Here is a 20,235-nt window from a genome sequence, read left to right as displayed (position 1 = left end):
CCATCGATCAGTATGGCACTGTTGGCTTTGGCATACTGTTGTCGAATCCCTTAAGCGTGTGCTGTGTATTTTAGATCAGTGGTTCGTGAAGCGTGAGTCGAGGTGTGTGTTCATGACGTATGCGGTGATGCCATTTTGCCATCACTACAACCACGAATCTTGGTTGGTGACCCATTTTAAGTTTCATCTTTGAAATCAAATAGATCAAACGTTTATAAATGTATTGGTAAAGTAATATTTGTCACGAAAAATAAAATAAAAATACAAACAATCTGAAGTGAAAATTATCCACGCTTTTTGTTGGCTAGTCCCCCTTCCGGGCATGTAATACATTTTCAGCCGTTAGAGAGCGTTATTCGTTTGCTTTTCGATTACCGGTACTTTATTTTTTTATAAAAAAAAAAATATAGAAAATAAATCAACAAACAACTTCCAAAAAAAAAATCATCATTTTTTGAAACTACCTTCAAATGCTAAACAATAACCATAAAACCAGTGTTGTAATATTTTTAAAGTTCTCTTGACTAAAGAACAATCTAGAATTCTAAATGACGTCGTGGGTGGACTTGGTCACGTGACCCACTCCTTCTTTCAACTGGAATGGACATCAAAATGGAGGTTTGGTGTCCTTTGTAGCTCTTCCTTTATTGATCACACGGTTGCTTCTCCGGTCGATTGTATAATCGCTGTGCTTTAATGTTAACTATTATGACGTGGGGATCTTTAATCTTAATTCTTTGGAGCTCGCGTTTTCAAAGCTCGCCGCGTGGCTCTGAATTAGCGTGTAAGCTAGCGGTAGCACATAGCCAGTCGCGACCGTGGAGGGTGTACGTTTTTTTTTATGAAGGAATATTTTACAACTGAAAGTTTAAGGTCACGGCGTGTAGCGATTTGTTGGATTATCAGTTTGAGGTGTGTAAATTCTTCTTAAATACAGCTATATAACTTGCAAATCGTTGTACAAATATTAGGCCTTGTAAATGGGCATGCGCAGTACTGACAATGGATGCCGAGAATTCATTGTAGTAACGGCTAATGCCCTTCTAAAATGTGTCAAGTCTGAGAATAACTGAAAAAAATGAATTAATATCCAAGCCGTGGTGTGTTTTATTGCAGACCTTAATAGGTGAGAGGACAGGCAGGAGAGTAGTTGAAAGCAAAGTCAGGAAGGATGTACATTTTAAGTTGGAATGGAAGGAGAGCAGGTAAAAGCAGGTCTGCAGAGAAAGGATGGGAGGTAAGTCAGGTAGAAAAAAGATCTAAGTGAATAAAGAGAAGTAAGAGTGGAAAAACTGCTAAAACGAATAGCCAATCTGGTGTCCTCAAAGGGGAAATCGGACTATAAAGGCGAGGTTGCGAAATAACACTTTGGGAAGGAAGTTCTCAAGGATAAGGTGGCCGGAAAAGAATGTATGTGTTCTTTTTTACTTTGTGCACATTGTGGCTTGTGTTAAGAGTTGCTCATTCTCTGTCACAATTTTTACTAATTGTTTCAATGCATTATTTTATTAATACCACAAAATGTTTCTATATGTGGGATTATGTAACCCCAACAAAAATGCGTAATTACCGCTCTGTCATGTCATGAAAAATGTGATAACATAAAAACAATTTAGAATGTGAGCCTGGGTCTACAAATGTAATACTACCAAAGTTACAGCATGTCTATGAATGTAGATGTATTAAATAAAGCGGAATCGTTTACTCATCGTTTCACATTGTACTGTATTCCAACAATGTCTGGGTTTTATGAATTACTGTACTATCAGCTTTTATCTTGCATGATTATTGTTAATTATAACTTGTGTTAAATGTGCAGGATCGTGACTTCAAAGAACCAGAGCAGCTCAGGAAGCTTTTCATCGGTGGCTTGAGCTTTGAAACCACCGAGGAGAGTTTACGGGCTCATTATGAGCAATGGGGAACACTCACGGATTGTGTGGTATGTTTCAGCATGTTTGCTCTTAGAACCATTTTACTGTATTTGTGTTACGCACACTTTATTTTACCAAAGAAATAACTCATAAGTTTGGGTGCGCGTCTTATACATATTATGTATACATTATCATATTTGCACGATGATTGATCGGTCCAAAAAAATTGCTGACCACAATCGCAACACATTGATTGCAACCACATTGCTCGACGCGCAAGACACTTATGTCTGTTTTAGTAACAATATCCAAATTACTTGCACGGGTGCTTAATGATACTCACAATAATTCTCAGTAGCTGTTGCGCAGAGGCAGGCGCCTCTTTATTTCTCTCCTCGTCTTGCCCAACCTAAAACATAAGCTCGGGTGTCCTGAAAGTCGCTTCAAAATTAAATGCATTATCATTACTTTTATAGTGTTGAATGAAAATTCGGGCTACGAAGAGGTAGTGTTCTGCATATCATGTTGAAATTCACTGAACTCGTGCGGCGTGTCGAAATTTCACTGTGGCTGTAGAATGTTACGTAATCACAAAAAATTGTCCTGGAAGACAAATACAAAATGTTAAATGGTCTGCATTTATATAGCGCTTTTCAAGTCAATGAAGACCTCCCAAAGCGCTTTACAATGTGCTTCACAACAATAAAACAAAGATGTTGGAGAAACAATCTTTGGTGTATCTGATGTAGAGATCAGATCGGGCCTAAAACAATTCCCACCCGCAGGTACTAAAGCCTGAACCAGCTCGAGCTTGACAATTGACTTGATTTGGGGGACCAAGCCCAAAGTAAACACAAATTGTTATTTTGGTGGGTGATTTTTGGACAAAAATTTCCCCCAATAACACCCCCCTCCCCAATCCATCCCGCACATATTGAAGAATGACGTTGGTCTCTTGCAGTGCTTAGTTTGAGCTGAGGAATGGTTAAAAAAAATTGTACAGACGCTCCTTTACTTGCAACCATTCGACTTGCGATAAATGGTACTTACGAACATTTTTTCTGGGATGTCTAAAAGGGTCCGGACGTTGCTGTAGGTTAGATTTTGTACTGGCGTGTGGTGACGCTGTGAGAGGTCACCCAGCATCCACCCGGAAGAAATCAAATCCGCTTCCTCTTCCTAGTTAGTGTGTAGACATTCTGTACCGTCTATAATATGTCTATACTATCTCCAGCGCACAAGAACTTTGACATTTTTATTGTTAAATATCTCTTGCATCAATTCAATATGGTTGGTGTAAAGTGTAAAGAAGAGGCGAGCCGTTTCTTTTGAAACGAAAGTGGAATAAGAAAGCTCGATGCGGTCAAGAAAATGGTTGGATCGCTTTTTTCAGCCACTCTAACACGGAGAAGGACCTCTTGAGGCCTTTCTTTCATAAGTAAGTTACACTGAATTTATCTTTATAGAATATATTATTTTATATTATGGTTATTTTTTTAGTACAAAACAATACGGGTTACTTATACAAGTCTTAAACAAAATATAGAACTGAAGCAACTTACGAACAAATTCGACTTACAAACGATCGTCCGGAACCTATCTCGTTCAAAAGTAGCGCAGCGTCTTGTATGCTGATTTTTAATCAAAAATAGGGGGTGTGCTTTATACAAAAATACCATACAAAAAATATGGATTGAGTAAATTGGTCGCTGTGTTTTATGACTGGATTATTTCTTCGACAGGTCATGAGAGATCCCAACAGCAAGCGCTCTCGGGGTTTTGGTTTTGTGACTTACTCCAACATGACGGAGGTTGACGCCGCCATGAAAGCGAGACCTCATAAAGTAGACGGCCGAGTAGTTGAGCCCAAGAGGGCCGTGTCCAGAGAGGTGACTGAACTGCATGAGATCTGTGCCACACGTGTGCTTGTGACTCATCATGATGTTGCCTATTATTTTTGCTCCAGGAATCTAATAAACCAGGCGCTCACCTGACAGTGAAAAAGATCTTTGTGGGTGGTATTAAGGAGGACACGGATGAGAGCCAAGTGCGAGAGTATTTCAAGAAATACGGCACGATCGAATCTGTCGAGATCATGGAGGAGCGCTCGACTGGCAAAAAAAGGGGCTTCTGCTTTGTCACCTTTGACGATCACGACACTGTTGACAAAATTGTTGGTATGTCATCTGCTTGTCGTTTGACCTTTTAAGGAATGCTGTCAATGTGCCATTTGTCTTTGCTTCATTTTGCCTTAAAGCCCAGAAATACCACACCATAAATGCACACAACTGTGAAGTCAGGAAAGCACTGTCGAAACAAGAAATGAATGTGATGTCCAATAGCAGGGGTGAGAATGCATCGCACAAGATAATTTCCGATTTCCCGGCAGATCTTACCTTTATTTTTGTATTCATTTTAGGGAGAAGTGGAGGCTCTAGTAACTACATGAGTCGGAATGATGATTATAGAGGTGGTGGTGGCGGCGGCGGCTATGGTAGAGGTGCGTATCCTATGTATGGCACACAATCTTGATTTTGTCTTAAAGGGACATTGTGTATTTAAAACCTAGCGGTTAAAAGTCAAGTCATTTTTGTCAAGTCATTTTTATTTGTATAGGCCTTAATCACAAAAAGTCTCAAAGGGCTGCACAGCTTATTGCATAGACTATTATTTCAGACTATTATTACACCATCCCCTGGTCTGAAGCCAACATGAGGGCAAGGAAAAACTCAAAAACCTCAACATGAGGAAAATGAAGAAACCTTGAGAAGGGACCGCACATGTGGTAATCCCCCTTTCAGGATAATTAAAAATTATCAATATTAATTCTAAAGACTTATGCAAAAATAAATCAACTACCAAGTAGAAATGCATTTATTTTTTAATTTTTTTTCCAAATACTCTCGGAACTTGAGAAATTGACATCAAAATGAGTGGTTTCTAGCGGGGCCGTCGGCTTGGGAAAGGAGAAGCCAAGTTTGGCCTGCTCATCTGCTAGGTCATTGCTTGGGATGTGGGCAAAGGCCTCATGTTTGGAGTGTATTCTGAGGATGGGGGGGTTTTGGTTTTTAGAACATTTGAGGGATTTGCAGTCTTAAATGATAGAAGCTGACGGCCACTCGCCAGTTTGTCCTACCCAGTTGATGCCTGCGTTTAGTGCAGTCTTCTCGGCACACTGTCCCTTTAATTATAATGGTTATGTAGAGTAGGTATTTGACATTTTCTAAAAAGGCATTGACAGTGAGCAAGAAAAGTCACTTAATTTGCTTAGAACATAATTTTCTCAAAAGGAAAAAAAGAACCTATTAGGAAAGGCTTCGCTCTAAAAGAAGAAATATATTGTAAATGATTTTGACGATTTTAAGTGTTTATTACGTGTTTATCCTGAAGTGCCATGTCTTATCTCGTTGATAATTATGTTCACTACACTGTTATCAATGACAATCAAGACGTATCAAATCTAAGAAACTCTTAAAAATAATAAAGATCAACTCTCTCAACTTCTCTCACTGGAAGGCGCTTTAAATTTGGCCGTTTATGAGTAGGTCGGTAGCAGTGTCGATCCCTGATTCCCTGGACCAAAATAAATCCACACTGCCGTTATACCTTTGATTTCTGTACCCAAAAAAATAAATACAGGGCACAGCACTACATTTTCCAAGTTGTGTTGACAGGTTTTTTTTAGTTGGTAACACTGCACAAGATTTGGTCCTACCTGCCTTGTTGCAGTTTAGGAAAAGGCGACTTTGAATGAATGTCTTACCTAATATTTTCTTATCCGCATGCACTTAAAATATAGCCACACTTGTGAGTAAATCTGTTGCATTGCCGAGCCTTGCAGTATGAGAGCTTTCTAAGGAACGATAACTGCGCCTTAGTCTATTATGTAATAATTGATGAACGTCATTGTGTTTGATATCCAATCTTCTTATCTTAGATAGTTACGGTGGAGGAAGAGGTGGCTATGATGATTATGATGGTGAGTAGAAATTCCAAGTTAGGTTCTCTACCTCAGCAGAATGCTCTTTCATTTGTGACATTTTTTTCCTCTTCAGGTCCTGGTGGTGGTAGTTTTGGAGGGGATAGGGGTTATGGAGGAAGAGGGAACTACGGAGGGGGTGGTCCCGGCTACGGTAATCAGGGTGGCGGATTTGGAGGCGACTATGATGGAGGTTACCGGGGCAACGGTGGAGGTAAAACCTTACATTATAAGCAGATTAATACAGTACAGTGAAACCCTTTGCCTTTTTTACCTTTGACCAATTGACATCATCTTACTCTATGTAAATAGATGAGTTACAAATGGAGCTAAAGTCTCATAGTAAAAATCAAAACCTACTCAATAGTGAAAGTCACCTTAATCAGCAAAACACAGAGGGTTACTAGCCATATACAACTATAATTGTGCAAAGTTGAAGGTTCTGCTCTAACTGTAGAACAGTCATTTTGCATAACCAATACTAAACCCTGTAATAATTTTCAGGTTACGGTGGGGGTGGAAATTACGATGACTGTGATAACTATGGCAGCCATCATTCCAACTACGGTCCCATGAAGGGGGGAAATTTTGGTGGCAGAAACTCCGGTGGACCATATGGAGGTAAATCGTCCTCTCCTGATAATAATTTATACGTTTTTGCTGTATTTTATAGTTAGTTTGGATCATTTCAAATTCCACCTGCCAAAATTTTGTTTTTTGTCAGACTGATTACATCATGTCTCACCAATTTCAGCTTCATTCCGGATAGTCTCGTTCACTTGTTGTAGACAAAATTTCATCATAGATTTCTCACATAGTTGTGGTTTCCTACAGTCTGTCTTGCGATTTTGCGTTGTTTGTATTATCGCTTAATAAGAGGAATTGCAATCTGTAATAAAAGGAGCAATTGGATGAGGTTGACAGTTATGTATACACATGGAATACAAATTTAGGGTCTGGTTTTGTTCTTAGGAGGCTACGGCTCTGGCGGTGGTGGCGGCGGCGGTTACAACTCGCGTCGCTTTTAAGCTCGGAAGTCGGTAAGTTCAAATCGGATCTCACAGCGCCCCTCCTAGCAAGAAAAAAAGAGTAAGCCCGTGCAAGTACAGATTAACTTAATTCTATCCTGTATCCATTCAACAGGCTTCAGTTCTTAAGGAATTGTCAGGAAAGCTGCAGGTTACTTTGAGCCTTTAGAAGAGCACAGAAGTCAGACTGTTATTGGAAGAAGGAGGGACTGTACAATTCAAAATGAGAATTACAAGCGCATCTTACACTTAATGCATTATACTCGATGTTTTGCCTTCCAAGCCACTGTTCTGTCTGTGAGTTTTAAATTTGGTTGTACCAGGCATTGAGTTTTTTCCCCCTATTTTGTAATCAAAAAGCCCATTGTTTATACTTTTTATTTTACATTGTTTTACATGGCTTGGATTTCCAGATTTTTGTCCTTTTTCCATAGTTGTTTTGATCAGTCAAGTGTGATTTGATTATTGTATTGGAACACAGTTTCTGGATTAGATTTCAGGTAATTTTAGTTTTTGCAAAGTCCGAATAAAAATGGTGTAGTGAAGTCTCGTGAGATTGTGTTTACTGTCTGATCTTATGGATGCAAATATGGAAGAGACTGGGATTAGCCTTTTGGGCTAATCACTGTAGCAGAATAGGAGCCCCGAGCGCCTGCAGCATCGCTAGTGTGGAAGATTGCAGATGGCGGTCAGACAGCTCATCTTCAGCCAGCCAGCACCAGCACAGTGGACCAGTCAGCATTGTGGGAGAAAGAGAGAGAAGGGAGGAGGAGCACACCGCCAGCACGGAGGAGGCTAGCTATACCGTCTCAAAGGCAGCTAGCGAATGGACATATGGGGGTGGGGCTTCCCTGGTCTAAGTCAGTTTACCCACAAAATAAAAATAAGGCTCAGACTTGAGAAGGGAGTGAGTATTGCTCAAGAGCTGATTAGAACAAAAAGCCATCAGGTAAGAGTAACCACTTTGCTTGATTTGCAGATGTGGAAAGAGGCGGAAAATCTCTAAAGACGAGATTACATGGAAAGGTCTGCATGGGTAAGATTTTTTATTTTCCAAATATCCAAGGATGCCCTTTGCCTTCTTCCTCCATTTTACTCTGATCAATATTTAATTGTGTCCATCATTGTAGAAATGTGACTCAATAGTCTACAAAAGAGGCCTAAATGAATCAATAAGATAAAATAAGCAACACACATTCTTAAGCTGCTCGCCATCAAGCTAATCTACTCGTCCCATCGTCATTCGGCAGTCTGTAATGGGAAAAATCTTATAAAATTAAGTTTTCAAAATGAGGTATATTTTAAAGTATTAAACTAGCAATGTTTTCATTTTGCAAGGTTTTTTGTCTTCACAAATTATTTGTATGCTGTTAAAGTTGAAAATAGTCACCAATCCTATCCTTTTTGCCAGACTACAGTATTTCTTCCTCTTTTTCTATTGGGATCATTTTTAATGATTTCTATTATTGTCCCAATTATAAGGCAATAGCCTGCCAAACAGCCCAAAATTAATCAGCTCAAACAACAACCGGGCAGGGTTTAAAAAAAACATAGCTGCTAGCATTGTCACCGAGGATTCAGAAATAGGGCAAATCTCTGATAAATATCCACATCTAAAGTTTTCAAAATAAGTTAATTTTCTATTGAAATTGTAGTCAATGCGATGTTTTCATGCTACAAGGCTCTTTGTCACCACAAACGCTTTAAAAGCCATTAACATTGAAAACAGTAACCTATATACTATATTTTCCAAATTTTAGTAGAATTTATTATATAAGCGTTAAACTTGGCAGTTTGAGTTCCTCCTGTTAGAATAATTTGAAGGTTTTCAACTTAAAAGCTGCATGACTAATTGCATGAAAAGATCTGGAAATCAAGTAAAACTGAAGGACGATGCGGGAGCAGCTAACGGTAGCAAAAGTGTCTGGTAGAGAGCCATAGCTTGCATTCAAGTTTCTAACATTAGTGGCTAGAGAAGTAAACAGTGGGTAAAAGGAATACAAGAGTAAACCAGGGGAATCAGACTTAGCTGTGTGTGGAGAGTGAATGCTAAATGCTAAAAGCAGCGCTGGGACAAAATCCTCATTCAGGCTTCTGTAGTAGCAAAATGGCGGCCAAAGTGTCTAAATCTAACCAAAAATGTTTCTGACATACTACTAACATTTCTTGTATTTAGCCAAAAACTAGCATCTGTTTTCTGCTTTTAGGGAGGTCAACAATGCATCCACAATACCTTTTCTAATAATTCAATTTTGGCCTAGTGTGATCTATATTTCAGAGCAATTCACACTCTGGAAATCATGGTACAAAAGCACTTGAGGTTAGCTTTCCTTTGACAATGGAAACTTTGATGCTTATTATCATTGACGTATAAGCATTTGTTTGGAAATCAACTTTTTTTGCCCAAGGATTAATTTTATTTACAATGCCAAACACTGGCTTTGGTAATTTAGCTGAGGGTCTTCAATGACTGATTCAAACTTGTTTTTTATTAAAAAGAGGAAACTGATGAAGCCTACTTCATAATCAGTCTATTGTCAGAATAGGCCAGCACACTGCCATGTGATATGAAGGTGTGTCTAACTGCTATTAACGTTCTATAAATGTTCTGTGTGATTAAACCTTGAATAAACCTTTTATTTTTTTCATCGATTCAGTGTTGTAAGTTGATTTTATGAAAATGAGATGTTTCCACTATGGGTTTTTTTCTAAGTAAATGTGACATGGTTTTACCTGTTTTCTACCTGTGTCACTTTCATCTGTCACACACACAAACGTGGGCTTGGAATTTTAAGGTCGTGTTTGTGTGTGAAAGTGCACGGCAGGCAAATGGCGATTGCGTGTCGAATGCAGGCTCTGTCAGGATCATTGTAAACGTGTCAACTACAATCGTGCCCTTTGTTGCGCAACACAAACGCGGTGGGTGTGATTAGACGACGCAGTATATCCGTATTAAAAGATTTAAGTAATGGCACAAACTGCTTGGAATTTGGAAAGTGGGGTAATATCCGATATGTTATTTCTAGCATATTGTGTTCAATTGCTTTCTGACCCTGCTAGGTTCACAAATACCCTATACATGGTGAGTTATGTAATGACGCCTTAGACTTTCTACCCATCTGGCATAAATCGGTTTGTGGCGGTGATCCATTTCTACAACACATTATTGCTTTAAGATGCTTTATTGAAAAGCTTAAGAACCTGTGCAGCAAATCAAATGTTATATAGTAAAAAAAATCTTTCATTTAGTTGGCATACAGAAACAATATACAGTATATTTACATATACAGTAACAGTTGTAGTATTAGATGCAAACTATTTACAAATTATCAGTAGAATATGTAGAGTACAAAAGGAATAAAATATCAAAAATATTACAACTTCCAAAACGAACCAAAAGCTATACAACAGTTCTGCAGAGCTACATGTACTTAAAGCAAAGCTTTTTTTTAAGTCGTTGCATAGTGGGACTGACCACATGACCTCAGTACCTTATGAAGAAAAAAAAGCATCTGGATTTAGCTCTTGATCGAAGTCTTTTTAGTGCGCGGAACAAGGAAGACGCTACCTTCGGTCGACTGCTGCAGCGAGAAGTCAGCTGGAGAGACTGACTTGCCATCCTCGTCCTTCAACATGCTGAACACTTCCAGGTAGAGTGTGTTCAGCTTCCTTTTCATCTCCTTCAAGCTGCCGGCGTGGCGCGACTTTTCACCCAGCAGGCGCGCTTTCTCTTCCTTCAGCGAGTCCAAGTCGTTCTCTAGCACCGTGATGTTCTCTATTTTGCGCTTGCGGCAGTTCTGGGCTGCTACTTTGTTCTTGCCGCGGCGCCGGATGTCCCGAACCAGGGCCAGCTGGGCCTCGTTCAGTTGGTTCTTGGATAAGAGTTCGTTATAGTCGTCAACGGGTAGGTTGATGATCACGTCGACTGCAAAGGGGATTTTGAGGGTCTTGGCCTTCTGCTCGTCTCTAGAGAGACGCATATGGGACCTTCTTTTACGTTTGTCTTTGGTGAAAGGTGAGGAGAGGTGGCCGCTGTCCTCTGCCGGGTCCAATGTTTCTTGTTCAGCCTTCTGGGTTGGAAGTTGGCTTATTGTGGATAAAGGTAAAGCTTGCTGGGCGTCATCAGGGTGAAAGTTTAAAGAGAACAACTCGGAATAGTCGGATTTCGCACTGCCGGGGTTCTGGTCCATCTCCTCAATGTCGGAATCGCTGCCATCAGGATCCTCCTCCCTATACAGAGATTTTCCGGGTGAGCAAGCATGAGGACTCGATAGTCCGGAGTCCAAGTCGGGCACCTCAACGGGCATCTGGTGTTCGCCTCGCTCAAATGTATCACCTGGCGATAGGCTGTAATGGTTCTGTACATCAGGTATTATGTCACTTCCCTCTTGGTCTTGACTGCTACTATCCTTCAACATTGTGTTAGGGTAAAATGTGTTGCAAAAGTTATTAAGGTTAAAATGAGTGTCTAAATGTGTAACTTCTGGTTTAATTTGATTCCCGTTATCTGTCGGGCTTATATTGGGAACAGAGCCATCAAATGTATTCATAAAATGTGTCGGGCACATATTTAAATTGTTTTTCTCTTGGACGGGACTGGACATTGCATAAAAGGAGTAGTTCAGATCCTGTGCTTCAGTGCTGTTCGGAAGGGGATAGGTTGTAGTCTCCAGTGTGTCGTCCAGTTGCTCATTAAGACATTGCTGAAGGGGAAATGGGAAAAGAAGTTAATTGCAACTAATGCCAGGTACAATCATTTATAAAGGAAAGTCGTTTTTATGCCTAAAGGCCACTATAGTCAGTGCCATGCGGTGTTAATAAGCTAACATGAGTAAGCAAAATATTTTGGCAGACACTGCGATGCAACTATGGCTATGCAACCGTCGTCATACAATTTGTGACAAGCCCGGCAACTCAATTATTAAAAAAATAAATTGGCTCAGGAGAGTGAAAGTCTTCTGAAGAAAATGCTATCAAAACAATCCTAATGTTTTAAGCAATTAATGTATAAGCGGCACAGCCAAACTATTTTCCTCGAGTCTGTTTTCTAACGCAACCTAGTTCATGTCTTGCTTTACACAAAAGCCCCCTGCAGTCCGTTAAGAGGTAAACGGGTGAGTCCCCAATGTAAAAACACTTTCCACTCATTTACTCAAAGAGACTGAAGTTGGCATTCATTTTACATAACGTGAACCTCGCCTCAAGGACTCTAACATAATTGTCTACCATTTGCTGCAACGTGTACCCTAAAAACTCAAAGGCTGGACAAAATGAATGGAAAGTAAAATGGTGCTTAGTGGTCACCTTGAGGCACACTAGTTTGGAATTTTTCCTTGCGCTTTTTAGCCATTGTTCACGGTTACACGACAAATATAGCAACATCTAGTGGTTAAATAATACAAACTGTCCCTTTAAGGGCTAGCTTCCTTCCTAAGTTAGCAAGATTATCTCAAACACAGCAGGGAAAGACGACAAGATCCTGTCGGTACAAGACTGCAGTGAAAGTCAAACCACGCCCTTAACCTTCAAGCAGTTACCAACATTCTCCAAAGGCAAACCGCCAGCAAGCAAGCAAAACGTTTTAACTCGTTTAAGGTGCGGATTGGTTTGGCCTGTGCCGCAAGAGCAACTGGTTATAATTACGCAGCTCTCACCTGAAGCTCCGGAAGTGACAACAGCTCCATCCAGGCTTGCTCAATATCAGGCGACGTTTTCTGTGACTGCGAGGCAGTCAGGTGATCTGGTGAAAGCGTCATCGGGGCCAAAGACGGCTGCTCGGGGGACATCATGTCCACGGTGCTACAGGCTACAGCGGTGGCACTCGAGTCCAGGCAGGTGTCCTAAGAGGTAAAACGTACGGTTGTCATGTTCCCACAAATGCAGTGTTGAAAACCAACTTATTTTTGGTTATCTTAATACCTCATGTTCTTCAAGAGGAAATGTTTGAGCTAGAATCTGCAGGCATTCATCAAATGACAACGGCTCGGCGTTCTGCTGCGTGAAGCTGACATCCTGCAAAAAGATTATAGCATACATTGAAAGGCAAGCTAATGGATTAGGCCATTATTTTTGCTAAGGTAGTGACAATGACGCACAGCAAACGCCGGGCTACAGCCTATCTCTGGAAAGTACAGTGGCTTAGGTTGTTTCAAATACAGTGTTACTTCTACATACGTCCTTAATTTGTTCCAGGATCGTGCTTGTAGCTCGAATTGCTCATGTGGCGAGCAAATGTTCCCAATATGAAATCAATAAAACCTAGTTGACCTGTTCCCAACCTCCCAAATAGATCAAAGTAAAACTAAAAATGATAAACACACCATCCTGATCACTTCAAAGTACATTGAAATAGTAATTAGACATTTTAACAAATTATAATACTGCACACTTTTTTCGTTTTGGTCTAGTTTTCTTTTTCAGTGCGTTTTAAGTCCTTAGTTGTCCGTTCCTCTATGTACTCCTGCACGAGTTTGTTGATGTCACCCTCATCTAACTCCCACCCAAGGCAAACAATTTTGTCCAATACCACGTCAGACTGGTCTGGAATTGAACCCTTCAACATCACACGAACACTACGCATTTTCATGTACAAAAATTGTTTAACAGCCTACACAATTTGAAATAATCAGAACACGTATAATATATGGGGGAAATGTATAAATTGAGAGGTACATAATGTAATTGTGAAGGGCAACCTATTAGTGATGGGAATTTCGTTTCTTTTTAGAGAACGGTATAGAGTTCAGCTCCCAAACGGCTCTAAATAATTTTTTTGTTGCTTTAATTGATATATTGCCAATAATAATGTGTTATTTTGCATGAAATGAATACATTAAAAATGTATTTTACTATATAATAGCCTTCATTCTTTCACTCTACAGTGAAATTTTCCTGATTTAATTTTTTTATACTAAGCAAACTTAAGAGTCAAGCAACACAAAATCCCTGAAAAACAAAACGAAAATTAGAAATGTTAACTCCTTTTCTATAAAGAAAACTTAAAATACAATAACTTTTCACTTTACCTCAACCTCTTAAAAAAAAAAGCAAAAATATAACAAATGTGAATAACAAAAACTAACAAAGTGAGTAAAAAGGTTTTTTTGTTTGTTTGTTTTTTTAGTTTTGAGACCCTGGCGGGACTAATTAACCCTGGTAGCCCGTCAAGTTTTACATGGAATAGGGAACACTCCAAAAAGTGGGATACATTTTTGTTAATTTAAAAAAATATATATATTTTAGAGATACCGCGATATAATGTTGCTTAAGCACAGGTACCTGCACGGCCTCGACAGGCGTGATTGCCGATTGGAGCGGGGCAACGGGTGGCAGCCGCGGCACGTACTCGCCCGTCTCCTCGTCCAGTTGCAGTTGCGCCAGCAGGGCCTTCTCCTGCTCACGGAGGAGATGCAGCCGCTTCTCCTCCGCCAGCTCCTGCTGCCTTTTTAGCTCATGCTCCTTCTGACGGTGGCTGTAGTCGAAGACCTCGCGACGGGCCCCCAGATCGATATCCTGCCTCCACAGGATGTCGATCAGGTCAGGTTCCTGGGGAGGAAAATCCCGAGCGTTAGGATTGTGGTGTGGGTGGACAGATGGAGCTACAAAGTGTTTGAACGTGACTGCACCTGCCACACCCTGTCCTTTTCCACGACAGTAAAAGCATAATATGAATAATGGATGAACTTATGTGTCACTTGATACGCTCGTTATGTAACAACGGATTAATTTTCTGATATCAGCCCTTTGAAATCATGAATTGATTCCATGTGGTGTTTGAGGTTGTTCAAGGTTATCTTTTACACTGATGCGACAAGGTTGGTCGCGCTCTTGTTTGTAAAAGTAACATGACTATAATGGCTATGACCAAGATGTTAACAGTTCATAGGATTGAAATTTTGATCATTACGCAAGGGATTAGGATGCATTGTGGAGTTGACAATTGTACCATTAAATACTTCCTGCAACATATCTGCTCTACTAAAGCTTAGATAATTACTACGATCCCTGAATTTAACTAAAGGGACAAACGGTTTACTTCACTCAGTTTGCCGACTTTGGGTGAAAAGCTCTTGGTAAACGAGCGCAAGACAGAAACTGCAGTTAATCTTTACCTCTGAGGGAGCAATCAAGGGCAAAAAGCATACATTCCACAATGGACCTTCATAACATCCATTTAAAACTAAGCACACTTAAAAGAATTACAATGTATATTTTGATAATACTACTAGTTGTGAATTGGGAGTTAAACATTTTTAAGGATTTCCTTGAAATAATGACAACGTAGTAATACATACATTGAGCTTCTATAGTGGTCAGTGGCAGATAGTCTACTAAATCTGAAATTACTGATAACACCCAACTACAACCATATACTCATTTGTAACAAAAAAAATGTGACAATGAGCAGAAATGAAACTGATTGCCCGACATTTTAGTCTGGTCTACTTCCACATATTTGACACGTAGGCCCCGTTATAAGGGAGTTCTTTTTGTCAGCAGCGATACACTTTTGAAAATTGTATGACAGTTAAGATTAAAACGGTACAATGCCTAGAGTTGACTTGACCTCTGCAACAGCCCCACATTGTCAAATGGTGAGTACTTTCTTCTCAACCTTTGCCATTACATCAATTACAACTGTTAAATGTTTCTTAGAAAGTTGTTTTTTTCTTTGACCTTTAATGTTTCACATTACTTGAAAAGTCCCTTGATCATGGGATATTCCCATGTTGACTGTAAAAGCAATTGGTAGATAGCGCTAAAACTCAATTGGATTTGCCTTTTGAAACAAGGACATTCAAAAATAAGCCCCCAATGTTTCCTTCAAGTTAATAACCAGAACTTATTTACAGAAGGAAACCATTCCACAGGCGATCGGAATGTTTCATGGACTCAACATGCATAAGATTGTTTAAAACGCCACTGCCTCAAAAGAAACCATAATTCATATGGCTTTCATACATGTCTCTGAAGAAGGGGGCCCAAAGCTGGGCCAAACTCATGATTCATTTCAGTTATACTTTTATTGCTGCTGTGTTGCATCAGCGATGGGAAACCGTGACATTTGCACGGGCCCCCAACAGCGCAGTCCAGAAAGGGACTTAAAATATCGCAGAGACATCGTCCAAACAGAATTCTTGCCTCAGACGGTCCTCCTATTGGCCATTACGTCATCGCAAATCATATAAACTACTTTAAACAAACAACTTAACGTCACCAGACCTGCCTTGGCTTCAGAACAAGGAAACTAGTCAATTAAATTAAAGGAGGCCATTTCCCTGCCCTTCCTTGCCAAACAATGAGTGTTTGTTTACAACACGTTGAGCTGCATGCCTTCTCATGAGACAACCGCCATACTCTTGTTAATGGTTCGAACCATTACAGATGCACCATGAGGACAAGTGTCAGGCATGGGACTATGAAAAGTGGGTGAGAGTTGATAAGACTGCATGTGTGTGCTGTCATTGAACTCTTGCCCCCAAAAAACCAAGGTCCTCACAACTCTTTTCATGATATATCAGCCGACATGCCCTTTTGACCGCTCACGATGGAACACACATGTTCCTAAACGGTTTTAACCCCCAGAAGGCCACCACTGTTTATGCACCTCCCCTCCATGGACAGTCGTGACAAATATTTTGTTAAGCAGGGATTTGCTTCATATGAGTGATAGTTTTTTTTTGCCTTACATATTCTATATATAACAGTTTCCCGAACAGATACCACACAGGAAAGAAATGGTTGAAAAACACATCAAAACGACGCTAAGGTTCCATCCAAACAACATATTTGGTTAAAAAGTGAACTTAAGTGATGTCATGACATTGTAAAGAATTTACAGAGGGCTAAATGTAGGCCATATTTGACAAGGTTCAAACCAAATATTGAGGCTAAGGCTAGGTTCATTATGCAGACCTTAATGCTCAATTCCAAGGTTTTGGTGAAATCCAATGTTTTTGTGAGATAGTTCACATTTCTCACCAAATGTGACTTGATATTGCTGTGTGATCGCCACAACTGATCCGCATTTGCAGAAGACCCGTGATGTCAGACGTAATGCACTAATGTTTGTTCATGGAAGTTGACAACGGAGCGTGGTACCCCCAAATATTAATTTAATCCAAAACCCAGCTGCCCCCCAATAAATGCTGTCCGTGTGGTGGGATTTGATTGTAAATATTGGTAACTACCACTCGAGAATACGATCGCTTCAGAAATGAACTAGAGCAAGATGTTGTGAATCTGCGCCGCGATGTTGGCTATTCAGAGAATTACAAAAAAACTTCCATGAAAGTGTGATTTAGTGCCACTTAGTGTGTCCGTCCGCCGTGGTTGTTTATTTTTCCACTTCCTCCCGCCTTGTTGGAGGCAGAATAGTGACGTCTGAGGCCTTTTGATGTACAGGTTGCATGAATGGTACTTGACTGTTCAGACAAATGTCGCATTCCAAAAGATCGGATATGTATCGATTTAAGACGACGTGTGAAAGTGGCCTGGGTCTGAAGTGAAAAAGCAGATATGTGTGGTTAGGACGGAGTTAACAGATGGGATACAGGTAACGTATGTGCGCAAAAAAATAACAATCTGATTTTCCAGCATTGTGGACCAAGCCTAAATGTAGTCCATGTCTGAGGGGTGAAACTTATTCCAGATTTTTATTTTGGGACTAAATAATGGGTAAAATGAACCAAATCAAAGTCATAAAGCAGCCCAGTGCTAGGCAGAAATTTGGCTTCTCAGTGGAGTCATTTTTCACCCCAGTCAATAAGGCACCAAGGTTCCATCTGAAATATATTTTGGCTGAAAAGTGAAAGTTGAAAAAATACACTTTTCATGACGTTGAATAGATGAGTTTTTGAGGGTAAAGTCACGGTAAGCAACACATTTTGTGACATTTGGTGCAAGACAACTTAATTCTACTTATCATTTGTTGGATGAATGCCATATAAAATTGAGGTTAAGGTATCTAACCAACCTACCAAAAAAGAAACAGACCAGATTTTGCCCAAAATCTAATGTCCTAAAATGTCTGATACTAGGCAGATATTGGGCTGCTGGGTAAGTCACTTTTCACCAAGAAAATATGGGTGAAAAGACATAAATAGGATTCCAACTAAAAGACTAATACTGTACCTCAAAATGAATAGTGACAGACTTATTCCTTTCGACTTGAAAATAATTTTGTGGGGCTAAATTCGGACCAACATGGTAAACAAGTTTTGAGACTAAATTTGGTCCATATTATTAGAATGTTAATATAATTTTATGTGTCTGTTTTTGGACTGAATACCAAAAGATCCAGGCCAGATTTAGCCCAAAATCTAACATCCAGAAGCTTTATGGTGCTGGACATACACCATGCACCTTGGTCATCCTGGAAATCAGATTACCATTCATGGGGCCACCTTCTCAAGGTTTCTTATTTTCCTCGTGCTTAGGTTTTGAGTTTTTCCTTGCCCGCATGTTGGTTTAAGATCCGGGGATGGTGTCATTGTAACCTGTGCAGTCCTTTGAGACTTCTTATGATCAAGGGCTATACAAATGACCAACTTGACAAGGTCAACAGCAACTTTTGGTATACTATTTAGTCCATGTTGGAGAGATGAGAATAAGATCATTCCAGATAGTGTTTTAGGACTAAATCATGTATAATAACCAAACCAGATTGAGCTAAAATCAAATGTTGTTGGACACATTGATATTGTATTTTTTGCCCTTTGTCCAGCCAAATACAAGGTTACAATATATTCAAAATAAACACTCGAAACAAATGAGAAATACAGAAAGAAAAAGCGGCTGTTGGGGGGGAAAAAGACAAAGCTTATCTTGGTCCTGCTCCCTTGGCAGTTTAAGTACTTATCACAATAATGTATCCAGGAAACCAAAAATGAAACATTAAAAAAAGGAATAACATTTTATCATAATTGTTAAATATACTCAGATTCAGATTAACACATTCACACGATAAAATAAATTAATGGCTTAATATGAAGTCAAATAGAGGGGAAAAAAATATGTCGATGCAATCAATTTTGTATTTTACACGCAATGCAATCTAAAAAATAAAGAATACAAAGTGTGTCCCTTAACTTTTCCTTTTTAACCTTCAATTGTCCTACCTGGATCAGAAAGGGAGCTAAAAACGAATCTCAAATGAAAATCTACTCAAACCACAAAGTAGTGAGGGGAAAACTGAATAAATACATATTTACACGTAAATGTTCGCCCCAACGAGAAAAAATAAAGGAAAACTACCTGTACTTCAATGGAGAGGCCTACACCACCTCCCCGGTTTACGACGACATGATTACCCACGGTAAAGGCCACTATGTCAAACATTTAAGGTGAACACTCCAATGAAAACATGTCTAGGTCATGTATGATGACGTATGACGCAATCTTACACCGTGTCCGTTCGTAACTCGGAAAACACACGTCGTAAATCAAGGACGTCGTCAAAGGGGCAGTGTAACAAATATTCGGCCCACTAAACGTCCATTTGGACTTGTTCGGACATGTAAAGCTCAATCGAGACCGTATAGTTATATCGACGTGTCCGGGAACTCCTCGATCATTTGGGGGGTTCCTTTCAATCCTTGCGGAAACGCCTTTAACAAGATAAGTTAATAACATCAATTATGTATTTAAAAATAGGTTGACAAACGGCATAATTATATGAGTTGGGCTGGTTGTAACTGGTTCCCCCTGTCCCGTATCAGATCTAGTCGATCACATGCTCTTGAGAGAATCTTGAGAAAAACAACGCTTCTTGATCACTCGTATGACATACATGTCGTTTTTAACACATAATAAAACGAATCAGAATGAGTTGGAGATGCGACTGCACAAGTTAAATGACTTGCAGATACCCAAAAGGAGCAAGAATACCCTGTCGTATTCACACAATCGAAGGTGTAAATATGAATATATAAAATATACAAATATATAAATTTAATGTCATACACGTCGTTTGTCTTATTTACCTGTGGTCCGGAATGCATCACCTCCATTTCCATCATGGACGCGTGTAGTCTCCTTTTGATCTCAGACGCTTTAACCTGACCAAATTTGTTTTATTAATAAAAAAAATAGAATATTTCCCCCGTTAAAAAAGCTGGCAGAATATAGTCCGTCCGTGAGTGTGAATATGGGTGAAAATATCGCTTCCTCTTATCCAACCCAACATCACGGGGACTTGCGGCCCCGCCCACCGAGGCACTGCTTCCCGGTTGTCACCCGGCCCCGTCTTCGCTCCTCCCCCTCGCCGATCGGAGGGTCTCAGATCGCCACTTTAACTCGATGTGTGCCGAGGGGGGTTTTGGGTAAGAGATTTCGACGATTGTAATTAAATGGT

General features: G+C 39.9%; 2 protein-coding genes across 10 annotated transcripts; one reads left to right on the top strand and one right to left on the bottom strand.

Moving 5' to 3' along the window:
• The first annotated feature begins 480 nt into the window (after nt 1-480).
• Nucleotides 481-12,494, top strand: hnrnpa3 (heterogeneous nuclear ribonucleoprotein A3). Of its 9 annotated transcripts, none has more exons than XR_015852770.1 (14): nt 685-912; nt 1,117-1,237; nt 1,329-1,410; nt 1,820-1,942; nt 3,617-3,763; nt 3,841-4,051; nt 4,132-4,221; nt 4,294-4,374; nt 5,812-5,853; nt 5,930-6,067; nt 6,358-6,474; nt 6,826-6,893; nt 7,861-7,917; nt 12,477-12,494. XR_015852770.1 is itself a non-coding variant. In XM_088353483.1 (13 exons), exons 2-12 carry the CDS (start codon nt 1,191-1,193, stop codon nt 6,879-6,881), a joined length of 1,131 nt encoding a protein of 376 aa, XP_088209609.1. In that variant the 5' UTR covers nt 682-912; nt 1,117-1,190; the 3' UTR covers nt 6,882-6,893; nt 7,861-9,533. The 9 variants fall into 9 exon arrangements, 7 of the variants coding, with proteins under 7 accessions (XP_088209612.1, XP_088209609.1, XP_088209607.1 ...); XR_015852769.1 differs by lacking the exon at nt 12,477-12,494 and adding an exon at nt 9,089-9,533; XM_088353483.1 differs by lacking the exon at nt 12,477-12,494 and having other exon boundaries at nt 682-912; nt 6,829-6,893; nt 7,861-9,533.
• nfe2l2a (nfe2 like bZIP transcription factor 2a) lies at nt 10,045-20,099 on the bottom strand. Its single transcript, XM_088353479.1, has 5 exons — nt 19,865-20,099; nt 14,160-14,426; nt 12,801-12,893; nt 12,536-12,721; nt 10,045-11,584 (listed from the first exon to the last, which is right to left on the bottom strand). Exons 1-5 carry the CDS (start codon nt 19,898-19,900, stop codon nt 10,400-10,402), a joined length of 1,767 nt encoding a protein of 588 aa, XP_088209605.1. The 5' UTR covers nt 19,901-20,099; the 3' UTR covers nt 10,045-10,399.
• Nucleotides 20,100-20,235: the final 136 nt, after the last annotated feature.

Source organism: Urocampus carinirostris, chromosome 14 (genome assembly GCF_059441175.1).
Source record: "Urocampus carinirostris isolate Australia breed hairy pipefish chromosome 14, RoL_Ucar_1.0, whole genome shotgun sequence".
Lineage (NCBI taxonomy): Eukaryota > Metazoa > Chordata > Actinopteri > Syngnathiformes > Syngnathidae > Urocampus > Urocampus carinirostris.
This window is presented reverse-complemented; position numbering and strand designations above follow the sequence as displayed.

Excerpts from the sequence above, each read along its gene's own strand:
- hnrnpa3 (XM_088353481.1), top strand. The coding sequence starts at position 1,191 with ATGGAAGGAGAGCAGGTAAAAGCAGGTCTGCAGAGAAAGGATGGGAG. Across the intron at positions 1,943-3,616 it reads GAACACTCACGGATTGTGTG|GTCATGAGAGATCCCAACAG; the intron begins GTATGTTTCAGC and ends TTTCTTCGACAG. Across the intron at positions 4,375-5,811 it reads CGGCGGCGGCTATGGTAGAG|ATAGTTACGGTGGAGGAAGA; the intron begins GTGCGTATCCTA and ends TTCTTATCTTAG.
- nfe2l2a (XM_088353479.1), bottom strand. The coding sequence starts at position 19,900 with ATGATGGAAATGGAGGTGATGCATTCCGGACCACAG. Across the intron at positions 12,722-12,800 it reads TTCCTCTTGAAGAACATGAG|GACACCTGCCTGGACTCGAG; the intron begins GTATTAAGATAA and ends TTTACCTCTTAG. Across the intron at positions 11,585-12,535 it reads TGTCACTTCCGGAGCTTCAG|CAATGTCTTAATGAGCAACT; the intron begins GTGAGAGCTGCG and ends TTTCCCCTTCAG.